Genomic DNA, 25454 nt, shown 5'->3' with positions numbered 1-25454 from the left:
ACATTCTACTTATAAAAATAATAATTCCTGTTCATCTTTTAGAGTTTGTTCCATGGTCATGAAATGTAACCAGCACTCTAACAAGAAAATAATAATTTATTGCAATAATATTTTATGAAATTGGATGGGGTTTTTCTACTAGTAATATCCAACTCAAATTGCTGAAATTAATAATGGTCTTGAAACAACCCTTCAGAAATCAATTCAGAAAAAAGGTTTAGAAGTATTTTTGCTATTGAATAACTGTGTCATTATGGAATTGAAAGGAATAAAAAAGAAAGCCATGAGCGTAAATAGAACATATTTAATACAACAAAGTAGGCACTTTAACAAAACTTACAAAAAATATTGAAATACTTCAGAATATTTCTCGAGTTTTCATTTTTCAGTTATGTTATTAGATAAAAATATATTTTACATGGTTTTTTGAAGCAGGTGTTGTTCGACTTCTTGTGCATTTCCTCTGAGACCCTCCAACGATGTATCTGAAATCAAAATATCATACACAAATAGATTAAAACATTAATCCAAGCCTCACTGGTGTCACATGGAAATAAGCATTTTTCTACAAGAATAATAATTTGACAGTAGGTTTTATTGGGGATCCTATTTGAAATGAAAAATTACTCGCTTCAACATCTTTGACCCTCATACGAATCCAAATTCATTTTCTTTTTATGAGAAGGTGGTATATATATATATATATATATATGCATATGCATACATAGGCCAAAATTATAAAAAAAAAAAACATAATTTTAAACTTAATATTTCAAATACTAATAGAATTTAGAACGTTCTGGAGCCACTGACACGCATCTTCTCCAGCATCATGGAGGGCCGACAGCCCTCCATGATAGGAGTATTGTGGACACTCAGATATAAGGTGGTTCATTGATTGGATTTGTCCACATTGGCACAGAGGATCAGATGTGTATCCCCATGCTGTCATCAGCTCAGCACACCTTCCCACCTGCGTCCTGAACCGGTTAAGGCCACACCACTCTCTACGTCTCAGCTGGGTGCCAGGAACAATGTCATTTGGGTCATCCACAAGGCCTTTGTTCCTGACCTCTCCCTGCAACCATCTCAGTCTCCATAACTCCCTTGCACTTCTAATTTCCTCTTGCTCGTCAAGTCTCAAGTATCTTCTTGACTTGAGGCGCCTTGGTGGAGGGTTAGCCAAATCTCTTGAGACTGGGAGATCCTCATGAATGTGTTGTAACTGGGAAATGAATTTGTTCTTCTTCTCCAACCTTCTGAGATCTGGAGGCATGATGTTACTGAGCACAGGCAACCACTCAGTCTCTGTTGGTCTCAATGTCCCACTAATCTTCCTCATAGTTTCATTGAAAACTGTATCAATTTTCTCAACATGTCTGCTGCGAGCCCAGACAGAAGAGCAGTACTCCCCTGTGCTGTACAGAAGTGCAAGACTTGATGTTCGAAGGGCATTCATGTCACAACCCCAGGTTGTTCCCGCATGAGAAGGTGGTCATGTGATACATGATTTCGATACAGAGTACAAAAGCAAAATAAAAAAAAACCGCACATATCTGGTAGTTTATTATATTTCTGCATTGTCTTCAAGCAATTTCAAATCAAGTCAAATAATTTTTTATTGTTTACATTACTTGTAACATCAAAATCATCAGTAAAAGAAGAGCACTTCTCTTCAGTAGTAAAATTTGACATAAAATACAGATGACTTCACCACGAAAAACTTGACCTGTAAAAAGGTTCTAAGAATACGTGTTCAAAATTTGAAGCTGATTGATCATTTCTTTCTTAAGTTACTGTCGAACATACAAACAGACGGACAACGACTTCAGTAAGTCAAAAGTGAGAACTCGCTAACGCTTGTTCAATTATTCTTTCTGTGGGTAGATGACAAAAGCTGATAAGTCACATTTTTGACCAAATTGAGTTATGCATATAATATGGTTGTGTTCAAAAAAATCAGATCTATAAGATGATATAACTAGATATGTTGTATCTCTGTAAATAGCTGAGATATAGGCCTTGTCCAAGCCTGATAGAACATTTTCTTCCAATCCTTAAGTTAAGATGACAAATATTGATAAGTACATAATTATACAGGGTGATTCTTAATTATGGTAAAATAATTTAATACGTGATAGTAGAGGTAAAAATAAGAAAAAAAGTTCTTATAAACATATATCCATAAACGCTTCATTAGCGAGCTATACAGGGTGAAAGATTTCGCCCGGAATTCAGTTCCTCTGGTGAAATACACCGATGCTGAATTGTTTGGGGACTAGATCTTGGAAAACTTATGCTGGATTCATATGGAAAAATATCTGAAAAATTGTATAAAACTAGTCTGGAAGCTGTGGTGTTAGTAGTTTTTGAGAAAAAAGTTGAAATATGCAAAAAATATAAGTAGAAAAACACACACTTGTACGTTTGATGCCTAATAACTTTCTTTAATGACCAGTAAATAAATAATTTTTCGCAATAAAAATTGTAGAGAATTTAATTCTGAAAAGAATCATGTAAGTTGTGTAAACTAAATTTGAATAAAAGTTGAATAAAATGTATTATTATGTGGTACATTACACCACAAAAATTTGCTGTTTTATGAGGAGAGAACTAATAACTCATAGGTTGTAGCTGATTGCAAATAAAATATTCGTTTTTTTGTGAAAATTTTGATTCTTATATGAAAGTAACATAATTATCTAAATAACATTTAACTTATACCATAAGACTTAAGATGATGTTCAAAGTGACCTCCGTTGTTCTGAATGCATATATTCAGACGTCTTCTCATCGATTGTCGGACCCGTTCAAATATTCCAGGAGTCTGCTTTATTATTTCTTATTCCGTTCAAAATCCTTAATCGGAGTTCTTTAATGGTATCAATCGGAGTATTGTATACCAAGGTTTTCAAGTGTTCCCAAAGATAAAAATCCAAAGGATTTAAGTCTAGTGACCTAGCTGGCCATGGTACTGGCCCACCTCGGCCTATATCCATTGATTTGGAAAGCTGTGATTCAGGTGTTCACGAACAGCAACACTGAAGTGTGCTGGAGCTCCATCATGCATAAACCAAATGTTTTGGCGCAACTGAAGAGGTACATCTTCAAGTAAGATAAGTAGCTCCTCTCTCAAAAAGTTGAAGTAGATTATGCCATTAAGCCTGGGAGGAAGTTCGAACAGAAGTAGATGATCTCCTATGATTCCTGCCCAAATGTTTACTGAAAACTTATGTTGTGGACGATTAGGATTGATGGCATGAGGATTCTCATCAGCCCAAATATGTTGGTTGTGGACGTTAACGATGGCTGTTCTTGTAAAGTGTGCCTTGTCGGTAAATAAAACGGTTGTTAAAAAGTTTGGGTTAACAAGTGTTTCTAAAAACTATCGGCAAATACAAGCACGGGGAATACAGTCTCGTGGCAATAGAGTATGAACTTTCTGGAGGTGGTATGGATGTAATTGTCGCTCTTTTAGTATCCTCCAAATAATAGATTGATTGACATTAAACTGCACTGACAAAAAACAAAAAACACAGCGCGGTTACAGTAGGCATAACTTACAGTTTGTTGTTTTGTTAAACAGTATGAGGTAAAATATTTCTGAAAATAACATTCAGCTGATAATTTCTTTTGAATATTTTCTTATTTAAAACAAAATAAATCAGCTGTTTTCGAACAGCTGTTATTTAAATCCATGTTTTATTTGCAATCAGCTACAACCTATGAGTTATTAGTTCTCTCCTAATAAAACAGCAAATTTTTGTGGTGTAACGTACTACATAATAATACATTTTATTCAACTTTTATTCAAATTTAGTTTACACAGCTTACATGATTCTTTTAAGAATTAAATTCTCTACAATTTTTATTGCGAAAAATTATTTGTTTACTGGTCATTAAAGAAAGTTATTAGGCATCAAACGTAGAAGTGTGTGTTTTTCTACTTATATTTTTTGCATATTTCAACTTTTTTCTCAAAAACTACTAACACCACAGCTTCCAGACTAGTTTTATTCAATTTTTCAGATATTTTTCCATATGAATCCAGCATAAGTTTTCCAAGAACTAGTCCCCAAACAATTCAGCATCGGTGTATTTCACCAGAGGAACTGAATTCCGGGCGAAATCTTTCACCCTGTATAGCTCGCTAATGAAGCGTTTATGGATATATGTTTATAAGAAATTTTTTCTTATTTTTACCTCTACTACTATCACGTATTAAATTATTTTACCATAATTAAGAATCACCCTGTATATCAACACTAACGGTTTGTATAATAATCCAATTATCAAAAGATGACAAAATTTGATAAGTGTTTGTAGTGGTGAGCTATTATAAAATCTGAAAATTAATAACCCAAATTGAGAACTACATAACCCATACCACTTGGCAAACAGTTCAAATTTATCAATAAATATTATACTTCCACATAATATAAATTCATAAAAAATATATTCAAATATTTAAAAAATCGATTTTTAACATATTTCCTATACTGTTACATTGTAACTTGAAACATTTGACAGATGGCAAAACATGATTTCTCTGACATCACTTGCAAAAATTCTCAATAGTTAATTTAAATAAATGTATTATACCTTGATATTATTTCATATTCAAATAGTCAAAGATCAGCTGATTTTATTGGTGTAAAATAGGTAAGAAAAATATGATAGCTGATTTTTGCAGCTATGCCAAACTTTCAAATTGCTCTCCTGAAAAGTTTACTAATCACGACTTATCAGCTTGTGTCATCTAACAACAGCTTTGCAATGCATTGGACATTTTTTTTGAAAAATTAAGCGAAAATGTTTTCTGAAAATATCCTGAATTGAAATTGAAATGTTCAATATGCAACTGGCTGACTGCTATGCAATGCAATGAGATCAAACATCAGTTTAAAAGTGATTGTTCTCGCAGTCAGAGGCGCAGAGCGTGGACTTCAAATCAGTTTGATGATTCAATATCCACCTACACAGGTCAATTCATGTCTCATTATCACCCTACCTAATGGCCACGTACATGTGAACTAGGGTGTATGTGGTTAACTAATTAAAATCAGACATCTATTGAACGATTCTAACTCTTGATACAATGGTCTAACAGCTTCAACAGTCTTGGATTTGTCTAAATACAACAAATTTCTTAATTCAAGAAAGCCATAAAATACTAAATTCCAAGCCTGATTAATATCAACTCTCTAGAAGTAAAGGAGTAATGGAAGCGGTTGGCTCCCTTACTAGCCCTGATAATCTATCGCCCAGATAAATTAAGATTAATGCACCTGATACGCACTCCAGTTGAGAACTCTGAGAAGCCGGCTCAGCTAAATATAATTTCATAATTTGGGAGTTAATTTTAGTCCACTCATCTATCATCATCATTCACAAGTGAAAGTCGTCCTCAGCAAAGAACAAAAGAGATAAAATTTCCTTCTAAAGCTGCGTAGATTTTTGCGCCACGAATAAGCACATTTCGCTTTTCTCAGCCGATTATATCTGTATGTGTACAGAAACAGTAAGATACAGATAATATAATAGTCTTAGCATCAGCTGATGAAAATTAAAATGCGTGTGTTCGTGGTGCTCAAGTCTGCACCTTAAGATTTAAAATGAATGCTGCTTCATGCAACAATATAATGTATAATAATTACTCTTTTCTCAGGTAGCATGAGATCAATCAATTCCATCACCCGAAGATCACCGATTGGTCGTCATCTCATCTCATTTTGAGGCGTCCAAGGAGAATACCATTTCATCCTTCGCCAATCGTATATTTCAGTTTCAACTGTAATTGAGAAAAAACTATTATCAAATTTAAAAAAAGAGAATTACATGTAAATGAACATTATTAGAACAGGTTTCATAAAAATAAGATGCTATTAAGACAATTAACGCAATTTTCAACATAGAACAAGAGATAAACTCACTCTAGAAATTAGTTCTGATTTGAAAATGAGTTCATTGCCAATCTCCAGACAAATTTCAACTAATTTAATTTAATTAGTGAAAAATCAAAGGATAAAACAATCATCAATTTGAGCAAATTATAAATACAGAGCACTTGTCACACGCAACGATTTTATCAGCTTACTAGGTCAGAGCACATATCTCATATGCTAACGAAAAAATAATGTGGTTCATAATGCATCATATTATAGTTTTAGTAGAATCCAGTAAATTTTTGGAGGAATATCTACCATAACTCAATCACCAAATCCAACTTGAAATGTACGTAAAATAATAATAATACATTTTATTTCCTTTAAAATATAAATAAGCAATTTAAATTTCATCAAATGAACAAAATATTTATTAAATTTACACAATCACATATAAATGATCAACAGGATGGAGAGAATCAACAGGATAAACACAAAATTGTACATAATATTAATAATACAATGTAAAATTTGCTGCAGATTCTATAAAGAATTTATTTTAGGGAATTTTAGGATCTACTGAACTATGAGAAACCTATTTAATGAGCAGTCATTATTATTGAATTCATGGAGTAATCAACTCACCTTTTTTAGTCAAGTTCATCCACGTTGATAACTAGTAACAGACCTGAAACAAATTTATACAACGAATAATAACAGAGCTCGTCAAAATTAAAATATTTCATGTCATTAATTAAATCATTGTAGCTATCCAATTAGTTGTAGAAATATTTTTCATGAACTCTATGTGAATCCTTGATTCAGAGAAATGATTAAAAGTATATTTAATTCAGTGAGCAAAAAATACTTCAGTTATGAAAGCCAAGAACACTAACTGACGGACTGAAATGCGTCAAGACTCATATCGGTAAAAATATGATAAAGATTCAGCAAATATTCTCCCTCCCATTTATGATCAGATTAAATTGCAAGTCAACATTATAAATTCATTCATACATATTCTTAAACACGATTTTCAAGACTTTTGGAATTTAAAATTGCTGATTAAAAAATGTTTCCTGTCTATAGGAAAATCAACTCATGATGTTCAAGAAACTACTACTGCAAGAAAAGCTGATGCTGATAAGTATCAATTCAATACTACTTTGAGATTAATGTCAAGTTTTTATTTAAAAATATATCCAATAAATACATCTAACCTACTGATAAATAGCATAATATTGTTTTTGACACCTACCTACCTATACCAGAACAACCAACCATCCTTGGACTATCTGTATAACTTCTATCTGTTAAGCTCTCTTCTGATTTTACCTTTCTCGAGTCAGAAACTATATCCCTACAAAAACTTCAACAACCAGTAATCATCAAATACAAACAATAATACAAAACTGTTAACATTACTATTTGATATAATCTATCTATACTAATAAGGATCAATTAAGATGGTAGAATCTTCTGGAAGTCTCTTTAAAAACTGGAAAAAATAAAAAATTCTGAGCAGAACGATACACAAGTTAAAAATTATATATTTTATAATCCGAAAATGACTTGAATTGTCATTATTTGAATAACTTTCAATAAAATGGTTAATTCCATCCAACAATTTGTGAAATTGCATGAATTATATGAGCTTCTCTAGTAACTAAAAATTCAAGCACAAAATCCTGATTCGTCTAATCTCGAATTCTTCAACTCAAATATAATAAACATTTTTTATTGAATATATAATGTAGGCTAGATCACATCCTACTGATTCTTGTAACTATAAAAGCGAAATACAAGATATAATCTTCATGATGCAGTAGAACAATTATTGATAAACATTTTCCAATTTCAATGCATTACTGATTTTAGAATGAGTGTGATTTCAAGAGTTAAATTTTTTAATTAAATATCAGGAACAAAATAAATTAATTATTTGGATAATGATTCAAATTGATTTGGTGATTGAGAGTAAGTGGGAGAGCTGTTCACAACTCACCACTGAAATGCAATCCACCACTAACGAACAGTAAAATCGTTCAAATAAACACTTTTATCAGATTAGTTATCAATAAATACAAATATGATCAAGCTCCAAATTCTATTTCAATAATTGAAATAGAAAATATTTATTAAAACATTGTATTTCTCATGAAATTTCGATAATTTGCGACATATGAATGTTTTATTCCTTGGTGAAAAAATTGAGATTGAAAGACGAAAGGAGAAATATTTGGATAGGTGATTCTGTACCGTGATATCTACTTCCTGTACAAATACAAACTACGACTAGCTGAAATTCAGTGAGCTAACAGAACTAAACTCACAGACTAGTACGACAAAACATCAGCAAGACAATAAATCCCTCTGAACACGACCAAACCATCAAGACGCATCTAAATCCAAATATCAATGTAATTTGGAAGATAAGTAAGGGAATATACTAAAAAATGTTCAGAACGATCTCTACCAGCGATGATGTCATTTCGTTCAAGTTTGCAAGTTGTTTTAACCTATTATTTAATAACCATCAGGTAACTCACCCTAAATCTCCAAAAAATAAGTCTGACTAAATTTTCAAAGTCCTGACTTCCAGATTAGGAATGCAGCCAAATGCATATAGATTTTGTTGAAGTATCCTATATTAGAAGTAGTTTATATTGATAGTAGCAGTTTATTAGAAATGGTTAGAAAATTGATGATAGTTTGCGAATGAAATCTTTCACTTTCAACTGATCAATGCCTACAAATAGTGAACGCCTACTCTCAGCCACAGGCCGAGAGTCTAGATGTCATCTAATAAAAAAAGAAAATGCTAAAAAATGCCACTACGGTACGTTTTACAATGAATCCAACTCATATCAATAATTTCAAATAGAACAATCCTTACACTATGATGCAATGCATAGTTATGTAGAGGGCACATTCTATATAGTGAATCTATCAAATAAAAATCTAAGGGAAGAATGAAATAAAAAGGGTTGTTTTTTATTAAGACAAAAAATACTATTTATTCCTGAAAAACGATTCAAATATAATTGACTTGTCAATGGATAATATAACTCAAATGGTTATTTCATAATTGAATAGTTGAACAGAAAATAATCATGTTATATTGTTTATCAAGGGAACATACAATACAAATAATCCTATAATCACTTTTCAATTCAGTCACAAATAAAATCAAACCTAAAGAGTCCACCATTGTCAAATACATGAGATTTTTCTTCATATCGATATCATAAAAAAGGCCCAATAAAATATTCTAGCTCAAGGCGCTCTATAGATAAGTACAAATAACCTAGGCGAGAAAATATTATAACATGAAGTATAAAAATTTGATTGAAATTCAAACATTGCTGTAATACGGTGATATCAGACTGTTCAGTCAAACTGTGATTGCATGTTACTAACACTGTAACATTGTGTGGCTTCAAAACGATGATACTGATTCACTTGTGAGAAAACAAAAACTCAATCAACTATCTGGAGATGGATGGTCTATACATGAGAAATTACTAGTAATGCGTTTATAGTCCTTATACAGTTACGACACCTATTCGATTAGCATTGTTTAACAGGCCAAATGTTTCAAACCGGCAGGATTATCTGAATTCAGGAACACTGAGTCATGAACTGAGTTTCACTAGGAGCCTTTCCGACGCCTAAACCTGAGTGCCTGGGGTTCTGGGTCCCTGCCTGCCTGCCTGCCTTTCACTTCACTTCACTTGCTGATTGCTCGACCTGAATAGCAGTAAACAAACAATTAGTCATCTGCAAACTAAAGAACGCTAAAAACTATATATGATTGATATTTAGTATGGAATAAGTGTTCAACTCAAGACATGTAGAGTTGTTAGCGAGGTGGTCCTAGAGAAGCCTAACGACCTAGTGGTGTGAATGTGTAAGGAGTGTGAGGTGTGATGGGTGACCTCCCTCATCAGGCAGCAGTGCCACCTTTCTTACCTAATAGCGCCTTGCGTAGCCACCACCACCTCCAGAGCCGCCTCCGTAACCACCTCCTCCACCACTACCACCTGAAACAATCATTTAATCATTCTTAAAGAATCATGTAAACAAGGTCTAATTCAACTTTATTGTTTTATTATTGATTCAATGATACAAAATTCATTAGAATGATTGGGGAAGGGCCAATAGGCACGACCCAAAACTGTTCCTCTCCCGATTTTCATCCATATACAGGTCCAAAAATAAAAAACCCGACACCTGATCTGCCCTTGAAGGGTAAAGATTTTGGGAATCAACTCATCAATATGTAGTTGAACTGTATTTCAATATATTAAATTACATAAACTGTACTACTGTAGAGAATTCTGTAAAATTTAGGTTTCTGATAAAAATTCAATTTTCCGGAACGGCCAGTGGTCAAACTATTCTAATAGGACTAGAGAAGGTAATGAATGAATAAATCAGGTTTGATAGTGCATCCCAAAAGTCTGTATACTGTAATCACTTGAAAAATCAATACAACAGAAACTAAGTGATAAGGAAGTTATCAGTCCTCTATGGCGCTGTGAGTTTAGCCTAGTTCTTATTAACTTATACTCAATTTATACAGGGATTTCAGATCATTCAAAATTGACTTTATTTCATACGCAAATATGATACAAAAATAGATAGATGAAGTTTATTTTCATAAATAAATGAATATTTTCATATTTCAAGTTTAGGTAATTATATTAAAACGAGAGACCCCTCATCTACTTGACCCACCCAATAATAAAATTAGTAATGAAATTAATTTGCTAGTTCTTTCCATTAGATGTGTAGGCCTACTGTATAGATTTGTGAAAGACATCGATTGTTGTATAGTTACCGTAGGGTGTGCTTCGTGAGTTTCCACCATAGCTACTCCTCATTGGGCCACCGCCGCCGCCTCCGTACCCTTGCTGATAGTCGTTACCACCTCCTCCATATCCACCACCGCCACCTCCGTAGCCACCGCCTCCATATCCACCACCGCCGCCTCCGTAGCCACCACCAGAGTTGCCGCCCCATCCGCCGCCTCCGGTGGCCTGGGTGTCCCAAGGACTGCCTCCGTAGCCATTACCGCCTCCACTGCGTCCAACCCACGAGTCACCGCCGCCGCCTCTGTCCCAGTTGCGGCCGCCTCCGCCGCCGCCCCCACGGCCACCTCCTCGACCGCCTCCTGGACCCATGTCACTCTTGCTCACCGCCTTCTTCACATCCACCGACTTGCCGCCCACGTTGTGATGTTTCTTCACTGCAATACATACCAATTTGTTCAGCTTCAAAGTGTAATGCTCCATATAGTTGACTACTGTATTTAATAATAAATTAGTTGTCGCTCAAGTCCTGAGGTAGAAAGGTTGATGAGGAAGTATTCAACAGTCAATCCTTGAGATTGAAAACATAGTAAATTGGTAATATTATTATTAATGTTTGCATGATGTACACTATGCTTCTCCTCTTCTTTTAGCAGGAAATGTGTAATCTTGGGATGTAATGAATGATTGTACTATGTGAAATGATTTGGTACATTTGAAGAAAATTCAATTTGAAAGTAAATATTGATACATAGAAACTTCGGCTGAGACATTTCCAGTCTTCTTTATGATTTAAGAAGCTTGGGAAAATCAATAGCGCCAAATTTCATTATTGGCCAAAATTGGAGATGAAAGATCAACTCTAGTTCAACTAGGCTATTACTTTTCGATGCAATCTTCTATAGAATGCCCGTAAAGAATATGATTTGTATGTAGCTAGCCCGAAGGCTAGATGGAAGGTTGAATGGCTAAGAGATCGGATGTATTGGAATAGTACATGTACAGAGTAGGCTACTCTTGAGGTACTAGAAGGTAATGTAGCTAGGATCATAGAATAAAACAATCTGGTTTAATAAGATATGTAATCTAGAGAAAAGAATTTTATCGGAGGTATGATTTATTCGGAGATAAAAACTCTTTTATATTATACTTTTTAAATAGTAATTTAGCAATATTATATTTTATTTCAGTGTGATTTTTCACCAGGATGATTGATTATACTATTATATGTATAAGTTATACTTAAAACTGTGTAATATATTGCTTCAATGACTATCACGTTTTCGATTTCTCAAAGATAAACTAATAATGATTTCTATAATTTTGGTGGATTATCAGAGCAATAGAAATCATGTTGTAATATTATTAGTTTGAAATTCTCAACAAATACGGCAGAAATATTCATTTCATCAAAGCTCAATCGTAGTAAGATTGTTTGAATAGATGCAATATCAATACTTGAAACAAATATGTATGGTTGATAGAAGTACACTTTTATGTGACAGTTGGTAATTATTTACCAACTAATTATAATAGACCTAAGAAAGCCAATTTAGAACTAGGCTAATGAAAAATCAGAATGCATGACTTACAAACAGCCTTGTCGACAGCGTCGTGATCGTCAAACTCGATGAATGCAAAACCGCGCTTAGTATTCGTCTCCTTGTTCACCACAATATTCACATTCACAATGTTGCCAAATTGACTGAAGTAGTCCCTCAGGTCAGACTCTTCTTGCTCTTTCAAGCCACCAACAAACATTTTCTTCACCGTTAATCCGGCTTCTGGCCTTCCAATCTCCTGAAAAATTAAACGTCTCCATTAATCAAAATTCATAAAAACCAAAACTAAAACCCATCAAAATTGAGATATGTATCTGATTCCAAATTTGGAATCACACACAATATTTATCTCCATTTCTAAGCGTTCAAGGCCCGGTTGCACAACAGCCGGTTAAATTTTAACCGTGATTAATTTCACGAGAACCAAACAGAGAAGGCCTTCTTGATAAGACGGCTTCTCTGATTGGCTCTCGTGGAATTGATCACGATTAAAATTTAACCAGCTGTTGTGCAACCGGCACTTAGTTCTCATATATTACACTTATATATGGGTTAAAGGCGAACGATAATTTCAAACGTCTGGACCGGCATTAAAACAAAATACAATATGTTAAACTACTTGATACATTATTTCTAACATAACACATAGATCAGTGCTGAAACTAAGGTAGCCATCAAATCGTAGTTGGAATGTTGCTGTTGCTGAAAAGCATTTACCTTTTAATAAGTCATGTAGACATGAAATTAGTAGATACGATTATATACTAGCTGGGCCCTGTTGCATGATAAAATACAAGCTAATATAGTAAGGTCAACGTTATAATGACAGTGAAGAAAGATAGGAAAAAAACGTTGCCAAGTCCCTCCATTTTGCCACTGAGTGTACACAACTGTTACTCAATTCATCCCAATAAATTTAATCTAATATTAATCATCATTTCCTTGATAAAATAATCAATTAAATGTCAAATTAATCAAGAAAATATTTTTTTTCATAATTTGATTCGAAAATTTGCTTTCATAACTGAGATCAGATTTTTATTTTTATACAAATTTGAAATGGCGGCTAATTTAAAAAGCTGTGATTTTTTTTTTTTTTTTTTTTAAAGATTACGTCCTAAAGACTCCAGTCATGGAGTATAAGACAAGTCATGTTATTACATAATAATTCTAACACTAAGTAGTTCTCAACCTAGTTTAGGTTTGAAAGGAATTCTTGTACACTATAAAAAGCTTTATCAACTAAATATTTTTTAATTTGTTTTTTGAAAATCTTCAAATCATCATTACTTTTCAAGATTTGAGGTAGCTTGTTATAAAATTTCCTACCAATATAATCTGGTTTTTGTTCAAATAACCTACTATTGTGACCCATTATATGATAATCTGCTCTGTTTCGCGTATTATACTCATGAACATCTGAATTCTGGATCACACCACTCGTTTTCACATGCATTACAACTTCATATACATACAAAGATGGCACAGTTAATAGACCAAGCTTTTTAAATAAAGGCCTACAAGAGTCTAACCTATTCACTTTCTCTATACATCTGAGTGCCTTCTTTTGAATCTTAAACACTCTGTCCATATTTTGTTGAGATGAATTACCCCATACTAAAATAGCATACCTAATATGAGATAGTATAAGTCCATGGTAAGCAGTTAACAGTAGTTTTTTATCATTCAGCCTAGCAAGCTGCCGCAGGACAAATACCCCAGATGATATCTTATTACATATCCTCTCAATGTAAGGATGCCATGTTAATTTCCTGTCCAATAAAATTCCCAAGAATGCTACTTTCACTTCTTGGTCTAATTCATTTTCCTCTACAAACACATTTATTTCTCTATCCTCTACTGAATTATATTTACTTTTGAATTGTAGGAATTGACATTTCTTACTATTCATTGTTAATTGCCTTTGCTTCAAGAATTGGACAATTGACTGTACTCCAGTAAAAGCATTTATTTCTAGACTATCTAATAAATAATTGTTAAAGATAAGCGATGTGTCATCAGCAAACAACAGAGCTCTGTGATCTTTTAACTCTTTTGGTAATTGGTTCACATACAACAGAAACAGTAAGGGACCCAGAATTGAGCCTTGAGGTACTCCAGCCTGGACCTCCAGTTTTTGAGATTTAATTTTTACTATTTCATTCCCATCCACCTTGGTAAGTTCAACACACTGGTTTCTACCTATGAGATATGATTCAAACCATTTTAGTTCTATACCATTCACACCTACAGTTTTTAGTATTTCCAATAATATTCTATGGTTCACACAATCAAAAGCTTTCGATAAATCAAGAAATATTGCGGCTGCCTTCTCACCTGAATCTATTATATCTATTAGTCTTTCAACAAGGGATACTATTGCAGTCTTAGTAGATTCCCTTTCTGGAACCCATGCTGTTCATCACATATGAAATTAATTTCTTCCAGGTGCATCAATAACCTATTTAAAACTACTCTTTCAAAAATTTTACTTATTACATTTAGAATACTAATGGGTCTATAATTTTCAACTCTTTCAGAATCACCGCTCTTGAAAATTGGCAAAATTTTTCCTTGTTTCAGATCATCAGGGAAAATACCCTGCTCTAGTGAAGTATTAAGGAGATGCAATAAAGGGTCCAGTAATTCATTTTCACATTCTTTTAAAATTTTGCTTGAGACCCCATCCAATCCTACTGTTTTTTTGTTATTCAAATTTTTTATTATTCTTGACAACTCATCTCTTGATAATGGATGAAATTTAAATACCTTTTCAATTGGCTCAGCATTTAATGTAGTTGTATTATAAGTATTAGTGTTCAGTGACTTTTGGAGATTATATGCAACCTGTTGATAATATTTATTGAAAAAGTTACAAATGTCTATACTATCATCCATATAATTTCCATGTTCATCGATTATCCTAGGGACATTAGTAACTGTATCTTTTTGAGCTGCTCTCCTATTTCTATTAATTACCTCCCAAACAGCAGAGTTAAATTGGTACTAGTTGTTAATATTTCAGCTGTTTTCTTACACTTAGCTTTCCTCACTTCTTTTGCATAGTTTTTCTTTAGACATTTGTATTTGACCTCACTCGGAACATCCCTCACTAATTTAAATTCCTCATAAGCTTCCCTAACAATATTTCTTTGAGTAAGAATATCTTCAGTTATCCATTCATCTACTTTGTTTAATTTACTTTTTACTTTGACTTTTTTTATCGGACAGCATACACTAATGTGAAATCTTAGAGTATCAATGAATTGCTTATATTTGTAATTTAGGTTACAACTGTTATAAACACTACTCCAATTTTCTTGAAGCAGTTCCTGCTTCAAACAATTTATATTTCCTAGCTCATATTGCTGAATTTCTTTCACAAAAGTTTTTTTTTGCTTGGATTCTGGCCCTGCAACTTAACATCTAAAATTTGATAGTTATGATCTGATAGATCTGAGCTACCTAACCTGACATTACAACCTTCTATATTTGTGAGGATATTATCAATAATTGTCTGTGAAGTTCGAGTTACTCTTGTATATTCGTGGACCTTAATTTCTAAATTATTCATATTAATAATATCTCCAATATCCTCTGTCATTTTATCCTGCCTGGCAAAATCAGTATTGAAATCTCCTACCACTATAACATTTGTGATACAACAATCTGAATTTAAAAACAACAGAAATTAAGTTATTTGGTAAGTATTCTATTCCAATTTCTTTTAAAAATAATAGAAAAATAGAAATCCTATTTAAAATAAGTAATTTCAATGGAAATAATTCTGAAATAACCTTTCAATATTATTTATACCGGTACGAGTAGGTCTAACCTATACGTGTAGGCTAACTGAAGCATGGATGAAGTCTAGGATGGTTAGTATCAACTTTTAAAATGTCATTTCAGGTATTTTAATTTGTGTTTCTCATACGGTATTGTCTAAAAATTATTTCATTGTTTCAAAAATACATTTTAAATTTATACGACTTGTGTACTCAAATATTTTGATAGAATGAAGAAATAAAATGGCGGCTGAGAATTGTCTACTTTTGTACAGTCACTGTCAAAAGTAAAAATAAAATATTCTGGAAAACGGACATTACAAAGCGAGAGAGAGATAGCGCTATCTGTTTTGTTGTATGATAGAAAAGGACAGCAACAGTATTGTCAATAGTACACTGCCATTATAACGTGGACCTCACTATAGTTAAATACTTTCCTTTTCTAATAACAAGCTGACTAAACTGGTATTATCACAGGGCCTGGTGGAAGATACTAGAGTGAGTCTGTGGATAGTTATCTATTTTACCTGAATAAGAAGTGAGAAACAAGATTCACAAACTGAGCAATAAAAAATAATCAAGTCAACATTAGGGTGATCACGTATGTGAAAGTGCACCTGAGATTATGCATGACCAAGCGCACAGATGAGAAACACAAACTGGAAAGAGAAATAGAAACACGTTGTGACTTGCCTGTAGCTGCCCGCACTGAACGCCACCAGCAAGTGCACGCGTTCAGTGTCAGTGTTCACACTCTTTCATGCATGATCTCAAGTGCATCCAATGTGAAATGTGATCATAGCCTAAGAATGACTTGATTATTATATTATTGCTCAGTTTGTGAATCTTGTTCCTCACTTCTTATTCAGTTAAAATAGATAAATAACCTCAGACTCTCTTTTCTCTAATATCTTTCACAAGGGCCCTGTTATATGATAAAATACAAACTGATAAAACCAGTAGTCAGATTGTTATTAGGAAAGTAGCCTATTCAACTATTAGCTTGTATTTATAATGCAAGAAGCAACAGGCCCCAGCTAGTGTATAAACGTATCTATTAATCATATTTTAATTTCATATCCACATTACAGACATGATTTATTATTGAAAGGTAAATGCTTTTCATGAACATCATATCTTCGATTTGATGGCTACCCTAGTTTCAGCACTGATTTCATATTATATATGTTTGTATCCTTTTCATAAGAGAGCTGCAAGTATCCTTCAATTAAGATCAGTAAAGGAACACAGTACAGAACTTATCCTAATTAATTTGTTCCAGAAGAGAATTCAACTCATATTTCCATCTAAGTTCAGTTATCTACATTTAATTATAGTTATTAATCATACGAAATATTTTCAATTTAGAATGTTAAGATAGCGAATATCAACAACTATCAACTGGAAATCAACTGAAATAGATCTTAGACTAAGCTTGCAAAATGAAATTCAACTGACATCACGAGGCACAGCTCTCTTAGACTCAACTTCTCTTCCATCAACCTTATGTGGCCTGTTCTTCATAGCATCATCCACCATCTGCGACTTGGCGTAGGTGATGAAGCCGAATCCTCGCGACCTGAAACGTAATCATATGTTAGAACCTTGTGTTGAAGTGAGAAAAGTTCTTTCGATTCTATTGGAATGCAATAAAATTGCAGTTGATGTAAAAAAGCTAGAAATCATCTGTCAAGATACGGAGTATTTGGTTTGTGTTTTTTCTTTCAAATTTGTTTTTTTTCAGAACATGGAGTCTTAGAATTAAAACAGATTCCTGAACAATAAATCGAGCACCAATAGAAATTTACAGCACTTGACTATAATATGCCACCAAGTTGATCATTTCCACGGTAACATTATAAGGAGAATAAATTTGCATTCTCAATAGCCTTGATACCTTATTTGAAACCTATTACATTAAGCCAATATATTTTAATAATGAAGAGAATACGTGCCTTCAATATTCAGACTTATCAATATTATGATTATTTCTATTATAAAAATAACTAGTACACTACACATCAACACTACTCTCTAATACATTGGACATTTGAACTGTTGTAGCTATGGTGAAAGTGATATTTTCGAACTCAAAATTTAAGTGATTTTATTCTATATTTTGTGAATATTTGAAGTTTGGTTTTTGTTTTAAAGGAAGTTTTATTATCAATCCATCTAAATTTGAAATTCTTTGTTTTATTCTGATTCATAGTTTCAGATTGAAGATTTGGTGTTGAAATTGAAGTAACATAACCTACATAATATTTGGACGATTTGTGATAAAATCAGGAAATTGAAGAAGTTTTGGGCAATAGCCAGTTTTTTCTTTTCCGACTATTGTATTGTTCGCTCTATCTAATAAATAAATAAATACTCGATACGGTTTGACAAAGAGAAAGGATTAGGCTATACGAATTCCAACACAAAATGGTTTAATGAGAGAATGAAGAGTAGGTTACAAGGAAACCTTGCTCTAATGTCTAATCCAATAATATTGTAATTGTATGAGAGATCGATAAGATTTATGATTTTACCTCTTGGTGTGAGGATCCTTCATAACGACGACGTCCACAATCTCGCCCCATTGCTCAAAGAATGCCTTGAGTGAGTCGTCAGTGGTCCTGTAGTCCAGTCCACCAATGAACAACTTTCTGAGTTGCTCAGGCTCGTGCTTTCCATCCTGATAAAAGTTATTTCATAGAAACATCAATATAACCAAAATATTGTTATCACTCAATAATGGAATGACACAACTCAAAGTCAAAGCTCGTAGCCTACGAGAATGTCTTTAAAAACTAAAAACTTTACAGAGTCTAACCTGAAGTTGCCATTAAATATAAAATTAAGCAAATTAAACTACGCGTTTTATAAATTTTCAAGTTGTTCCAAAGTTATTTTACAATCAGAAATATCTTATTGTAAAGAGGGACATTGTAAAGAGACAATTAGAAATATCTTAGTTCAAAACTTTATTTCATAGAGAAAAAACTGTTTCTTCAATTCCTTGCAGACTGATCCAAGAATGACTGCAGAAAAGAATTGCCATTAGCGTTAGTAAGTTAAAACAACAAAAAGTAGATAGCTTTTTACATTAAATGTAGCTTAAATAAATTTAATATCAGTAAAATTTTATATGTAGGTGATGGATGCAATTTTGATACCATATGTTAGTGATGTAAAATTCCAGGGAATTTAAAATCGAGGAAATATTCCCATGGAATTTAAGGAAATTTATGATTTCTTTCATAAAAAATGACCGAAAAAGACGTTTTTTTGTTACACAAGGTCTCAATCACCTGTTATACAACAGATTTATGTAAGAAATATAAGAAATGATTAACTTATAAATTTTGGTAAGTTCAAATAAAACAGTAATTTGAAGTTTATATACTGATCATAGACTGAAAGGAGAAATGAGCACTCAATAAATCATTCAATTGGACCACTATTATCATGTTACTTTCATGTCTTACAAGATGAATAAGATTTTTTTACTTACTAATAAATGCCTGTAAATCAGGTAATCAAAGTCAACAAAGTATTGAGTGAAATTTAACTTTCATTGCATGATTTTATTCAATTTCTCCGCACAAAAATAATTGACCCCCTAAATAAAGATAAGAGTAGAATATAAATCCAAAAATTAGAAATTATAAAGTAAAGCAAAATAGGCTAAGCTAAAACAAGTAGCATAGTCGAGTTTAATTCAAAAAAGAAAATAATCCCACAGCTCACAACCTTTCAAGATTCATTGAGGCTCAATTAACTTGTAATAAGATACTAGTCCAGGCAATGAATGCTCAAAAAGATATAGAGGGAAATGTTTGGAACCCAATTTTTGACCTCACAGTCCTTTTAAGGATAGTGAGGGGGTAATCATATGAAAAGTCCTCACTCCTACCACACTCAGCACTAAAACTGCTATAAAAATTGATGGAAAGCATAAAATGATGAAATAATACATTAAATTGAAGAGAATTGAATGCTCTACTCAACACTAAAACTGCTATAAAAATTGATGGAAAGCATAAAATGATGAAATAATACATTAAATTGAAGAGAATTGAATGCTCTACTCAACACTAAAACTGCTATAAAAATTGATGGAAAGCATAAAATGATGAAATAATTAAATTGAAGAGAATTGAATGCTCTACAGCTCACTGTATTTCAAATACTCGTATAGTCATCAAACAAACCACAATCAAACAGCCCCCACCAGCTTAGCACAGGGGGTAGGAGTGAGGACTTTTGATATATGTTTATCCCCTTACTAGCCTTAAAAGAGCTAAGGGGTCAAAAATTGTGTTCCAAAATAAATTTTTCCACTATAATCTTTCATTGACTGAACTGAACGAATATTTAAAAGACAGTGAGTAATTGAGCAAAAACAGGCTCAAAGAATTATAATTTATTGATAACCTATATCAATGTAAAATGTGGCTGAGCCTGATCAATATCAAATAGAATAATGATTTATTGATGTAAAATATCAGTGGAATTGATAAATTTCAATCTTTTTCAGAACAATTTTATAAATTCCCTTAAGTTCCCAAAATTTCTTGGCCTCGGAAATATTGCCAAATCATAAGTTCCTTCCCACTGGGAATATTCCCGATGCACATCACTCTATAATATGATATAAATGTCAATAAACATGTGAATATTTGTGTTGAATATCAAATAATATTTCTGTGGGTAGATGACACAAGCTGATAAGTCATGATTTGTAAACTTTTCAGGAGAGCAATTTGAAAGTTTGACATAGCTGCAAACATTATCTATAATATTTTTTCTTACCCATTTTACACTAATATAATCAGCTGATCCTCGACTATTTAAATAGAAAATATCAAGGGATAAAACAAGTTATTTAAATTAACTATTGAGAATTTTTGCAAATGATGTCAGAGATATCATGTTTTGCCATCTGCCAAATGTTTCAAATCACAATGTAACAGTATAGGGAATATCTTAAAAATCGATTTTATAGAAATTTGAATATATTTTTTAACAATTAATTGATATTATTTACAAGTATTGATCAAGTTAACCAAACTTGAACTGTTTGCAAAGTTGTATGGGTTATGTAGTTCTCAATATGGGTTATTGATTTTCAGATTTTATAATAGCCTACCAGTACATACACTTATCAAATTTTGTCATCTTTTGATAATTGGGTTATAGTACAAACCGGCAGAAGAGTGTTGAGATATATGTACTTATCAATATTTGTCAACTTGGGGTTTGGAAGAAAATGCACTATCAGGCTTAAGCAAGGCCTATATCTCAGCTATTTAAAAAGATACAACATATTTAGTTATACCATCTTATAGATCTAATTTTTCTGAACACAACCATATGCATAACTCAATATGGTCAAAAATGTGACTTATCAACTTGTGTCATCTACCCACAGATTTATCTTATAAATAATAAAATTTTGAATTTATTTACAACATTTACACAGAGAAAGTTTGTAGAATCCATCAAGTTAACATATAAATTAGAGTAATCACCACACAGAAGAGGTTAAGTTTAACTTCAAGATAATAATATTTTTAGCCACTCAAGTTATAGGCTATAGCCTAAAAATCAAATGTTGATATAAAACCTACAAACAGTCTACTACAGAATCTAGTATTTTAACAGCCATGATTTTCTGAGACTAAACATTAATATTGCTACTCAAGCAATACGCAGTTTCCAAAGAAATGGTCGTTCTATTTCTATAGGCTAACTAGCCTTATTTCCACTTTTCCAGTAATTTATAGTTAGTTCAAATAACAATTTACTTAAGTTTAACAAATTTATATAAATTTGAAATTAATCTTCCAACTTTACTTATCTACAAAAAAATTATATTCAATAAACTGCAAATGTTAGGTTTGGTAGTGTTGTCACAAATTGAGTTACGATACTGTATGCCTAATCAATAAATTATTTTTATGCAAAAGTTGAAAAAACAAAAATATGATTAAGCTAATGCAAATATATAAAATAATAAAACATAAGAAACATGGAGAAGTCAAGAATTTAATCAAAATTCGGCTAAAGTGTACGTCCAGTGCCAAAATACCTGTCATCAAATTTTTGGTTGGGATTAATTTAGTAGCCTATGTTATTTTGAACACAAAAATTAATTGGCGGTCACTATTGTTTTTAAAATAAACTAATTTCGAAGTAGCACAATTTTACATGCATTCAACCTATAGGTAGCAGCCATAAGTAGCTAAGGTTAGGAAAAGCTTTTGAGGAAAGCTTAGGGTGAGGAAAACTTAGATTAAAATCATAATTTGATGATTTCGATAATCAAAATGGCTGCTACTTATACTATTTACTATATGCATGTAAAACTATGCTACTTTGAACTTAGTTCATTTTAAAAACAATAGTGACCGCCGTTTAATTTTTATGCTCAAAATAACATACTAAATCGATCCCAACAAAAAATTGGTGACAGGTATTTTGGCACTTGATGTACACTTACACCCAAAATTCAATCAATCGCCACATTTATTTTGTAAATTGCCTAGTCACAAAATGGATCACAGAAGCCTTGTAATTAAGTTAGTTTTAATTGGCGATTAGAATTTTAATTTTGGTTTTTCAGCAAATGTATTTTAAAAGTTAGAAACTATCATACATTATAATAAATTCACTATCTGCATGTCTGTTGTAACGGGCCATTTGTTGGGTAGGCAAAACATCGCATCCCCAAAAATATATGGTGACGTATTTTGCCCAACTATATACGCAAAACTTCCTGAGATAAAAAATAATCAATACATTTTGAATGATGTCAGCACATAAAAAAAGCTAATCCTATAATCTACCTCTTCCTTTTCAAACCTAATAAATTTTAGTATCTTTTAACTCTGGTTACATCAGCATATGATTTTCTTGGATGAGATTTTGATATGCCTGACCGTAGGCTGTATCATGGGCTAGCAACTAATAAAAATTCTATTCTCATTTGATCCGCAATAGACTCATCAAAATAATAAACTAAAATGAAGAATAACTCATAAAATTTATTAAATTACTCGAAAGAATTAAATATATTCAATACTTACATCGGTAGCACCCATTTCGAAGCTATAAGGACGCGAAAGAAACCGACTATTCTTCTTACAAAATGGCGGAAGAAAGAATGAACGATGGTCGATGAAGTGCCCGACGAGACGAGTGTCTCTTTGTTCAGCGTCCACAGAAGGCTGTGAACGATGTAATTTTGTATGAATTAAAATTCTAATACATTTTAATCAGTAGAAAAATGATTAAATGTTTGCAGAAAATGTTCAAATTGAAAATAATTATTCGAATATAATTTATTATCATCAATACTCTTCTTAAGAATATTCAAAAGTTTCAAGTACTATCTTATTGATTAAGCAGGCACTGAGTTTTTCCGTGAGCCAATAGGATTCCACCATTCCAAATTGATTGGGTTTGCCGCTACATTCAAAACTAAAAATCTGGTGTGGTACACTCACAACCCTTTCCTTGCTCATTGAACTGTTAGTCTCATTCTTGAACGAGAATAATTTAGGGGAATAACATAATGACGATTGGCGGCAGCATTTTTGAAACTACGACTCAAGACAGCTGTTCTACAGATAATAATAATATCGAGTGACCTGGCTGGCTCAGGTCTGGTGTCAGAGTTTTCAGGTCGCAACTGATCAATTACAGGGCCTCTGACATGATCTAACGACTGCTTTTTAGGCAGCCGGGACCGACAGTATAACGTGTCCATCCGAAACACGGGAGTGGCCCGAGATAAATATCTTGCCCGGGCCGGGATTTGAAACCGGGCCTCTAAATCATAAAGCCAGCATCTGATCCACTCGACTACGGCCACTAGTTCTACAGATGAAATATCGACTACCTATGTGTTCTTTTTATAAACTACTCTACCAACCTACTAAACTGCTCTAGTACCTCATGCAAGAGAAGGAGGTTACAAGGTCCATTTCTCAAATGATGTGGTGGACCCCCCATTTCTTCCCCAGGAAAAAGACTTATGCCAGTTGTTAGAGCTGATAAATAACTATACATGGTATGACTTTGAAAAAAATCGGTCATCATTTTAGAGAAAATCGTGAGAAGCATGGTTTTTTAGTAATTATCTGCCATTTTTCTCAAGAATAATACGGAGCTTTGCAATTTTCCCAGAAATGAGACTCAAGTCAGTTGATAGAGCCTATAAATAGCTATCCATGGTATAAATTTGAAGAAAATCGTAGAGCCGTTTTCGAGAAAAACATGGTTTTTTTAGTAATCATCCTTAATTTTTTCCGGCATCTTGAATTGAATTTTATTGAATTTCTCACTGTCGGATCCTCATGGTATAAGGACATAAGTTTAAAATTTCAAATTAATCAGTTAATTGGGAATGGAGTAATCGTGTTCACAGACATACACACACACAAACACACAGACCAACACCCAAAAATCATGTTTTTGGACTCGGGGGACCTTGAAACGTATAGAAAACTTGAAATAAGGGTACCTTAATTTTTTTTGGAAAGCAATACTTTCCTTACCTATGGTAATAGGGCAAGGAAAGTAAAAAAACAATTCATGATATAGTTGAAATTGATTAAGAATCATCAAGCACCTTTTTTATATTCAATTCAAAACATCTTCTTAAAATGTATGGATTCAGGGCTACTCATTTTTATTTATAAAATTAAATTATACTACCCTTTCTTTGAAATTAATAAAATAATAGTTTAAAAATACAAACTATAACAACTAGTTTTTGTGATCCACACCATCTTCAGGTTTAAAAAAATCTGGTGTGGCGCACTCACACACTTTCCTTGCCGTTATGAAAATTGATCACCTGACGCTAGTGTAAACGCACATCTCAAGTCAAAGATCTGAGCCAGCTGGTGACAGGTCAATAACGCTGGATACACACGAGATCTGCTATCTCTTCATATCATAGTGAATGATTTAATAGAATCAACAGTTGCCAACAGTTTGCAATTGAATAATTACATTTTCTCGAATTTCAAGCTTATTTTCAATTTTAGGTGGAAATGTTACTGGACATTAATTGAAGAATTGTCCATGCTTAATCGTTTCCACTAGAAATTTTTTGTTTAAATTATATCTGAGACCTGATAATTGGAAATCTAAAATCAAAATTTGCATAGACGAGGTGGAGCTCGTGAAATTTTCACAGATATGTGAAAAATATAAATAAAAAAATATAATTTTCACATATATGTGAAAAATACGTCTATGACTTGTGGCAGTTGATATAGCTTATCAATGACTATTTTAGGTATAAATTTGATCAAAATCGTTGGAGCCATTTTCTAGAAAATCGCGAAAACCCTGTTTTTGACAACATTTTCGCCATTTTAGCCGCCATCTTGAATCGAATTTGATCGA

At 32.7% G+C, this 25454-nt stretch overlaps 1 protein-coding gene across 2 annotated transcripts; it reads right to left on the bottom strand.

The window, feature by feature from the left end:
• Nucleotides 1-289: 289 nt before the first annotated feature.
• On the bottom strand, nt 290-23278 carry LOC111046516 (heterogeneous nuclear ribonucleoprotein 87F). Of its 2 annotated transcripts, XR_002605779.2 has the most exons (9): nt 23123-23278; nt 18581-18726; nt 17505-17625; nt 12292-12499; nt 10729-11136; nt 9858-9928; nt 6531-6573; nt 5658-5791; nt 290-485 (listed from the first exon to the last, which is right to left on the bottom strand). XR_002605779.2 is itself a non-coding variant. In XM_022332079.2 (7 exons), exons 1-6 carry the CDS (start codon nt 23135-23137, stop codon nt 9858-9860), a joined length of 969 nt encoding a protein of 322 aa, XP_022187771.2. In that variant the 5' UTR covers nt 23138-23278; the 3' UTR covers nt 8876-9635. The 2 variants fall into 2 exon arrangements, 1 of the variants encoding a protein (XP_022187771.2); XM_022332079.2 differs by lacking the exons at nt 290-485; nt 5658-5791; nt 6531-6573 and adding an exon at nt 8876-9635.
• Nucleotides 23279-25454: the final 2176 nt, after the last annotated feature.

Source organism: Nilaparvata lugens, chromosome 4 (genome assembly GCF_014356525.2).
Source record: "Nilaparvata lugens isolate BPH chromosome 4, ASM1435652v1, whole genome shotgun sequence".
NCBI lineage: Eukaryota > Metazoa > Arthropoda > Insecta > Hemiptera > Delphacidae > Nilaparvata > Nilaparvata lugens.
The sequence above is the reverse complement of the archived record's forward strand: the minus strand, read 5'-3'. Positions and strand labels throughout refer to the sequence as shown.

What these genes read in the sequence shown, in the direction of transcription:
- LOC111046516 (XM_022332079.2), bottom strand. An exon ending in AAGGATCCTCACACCAAGAG is followed by an intron (nt 17,626 to 18,580) that starts GTAAAATCATAA and finishes ATTACGTTTCAG; the next exon opens with GTCGCGAGGATTCGGCTTCA. An exon ending in CGCTGTCGACAAGGCTGTTT is followed by an intron (nt 11,137 to 12,291) that starts GTAAGTCATGCA and finishes TATGTATTGCAG; the next exon opens with TGAAGAAACATCACAACGTG.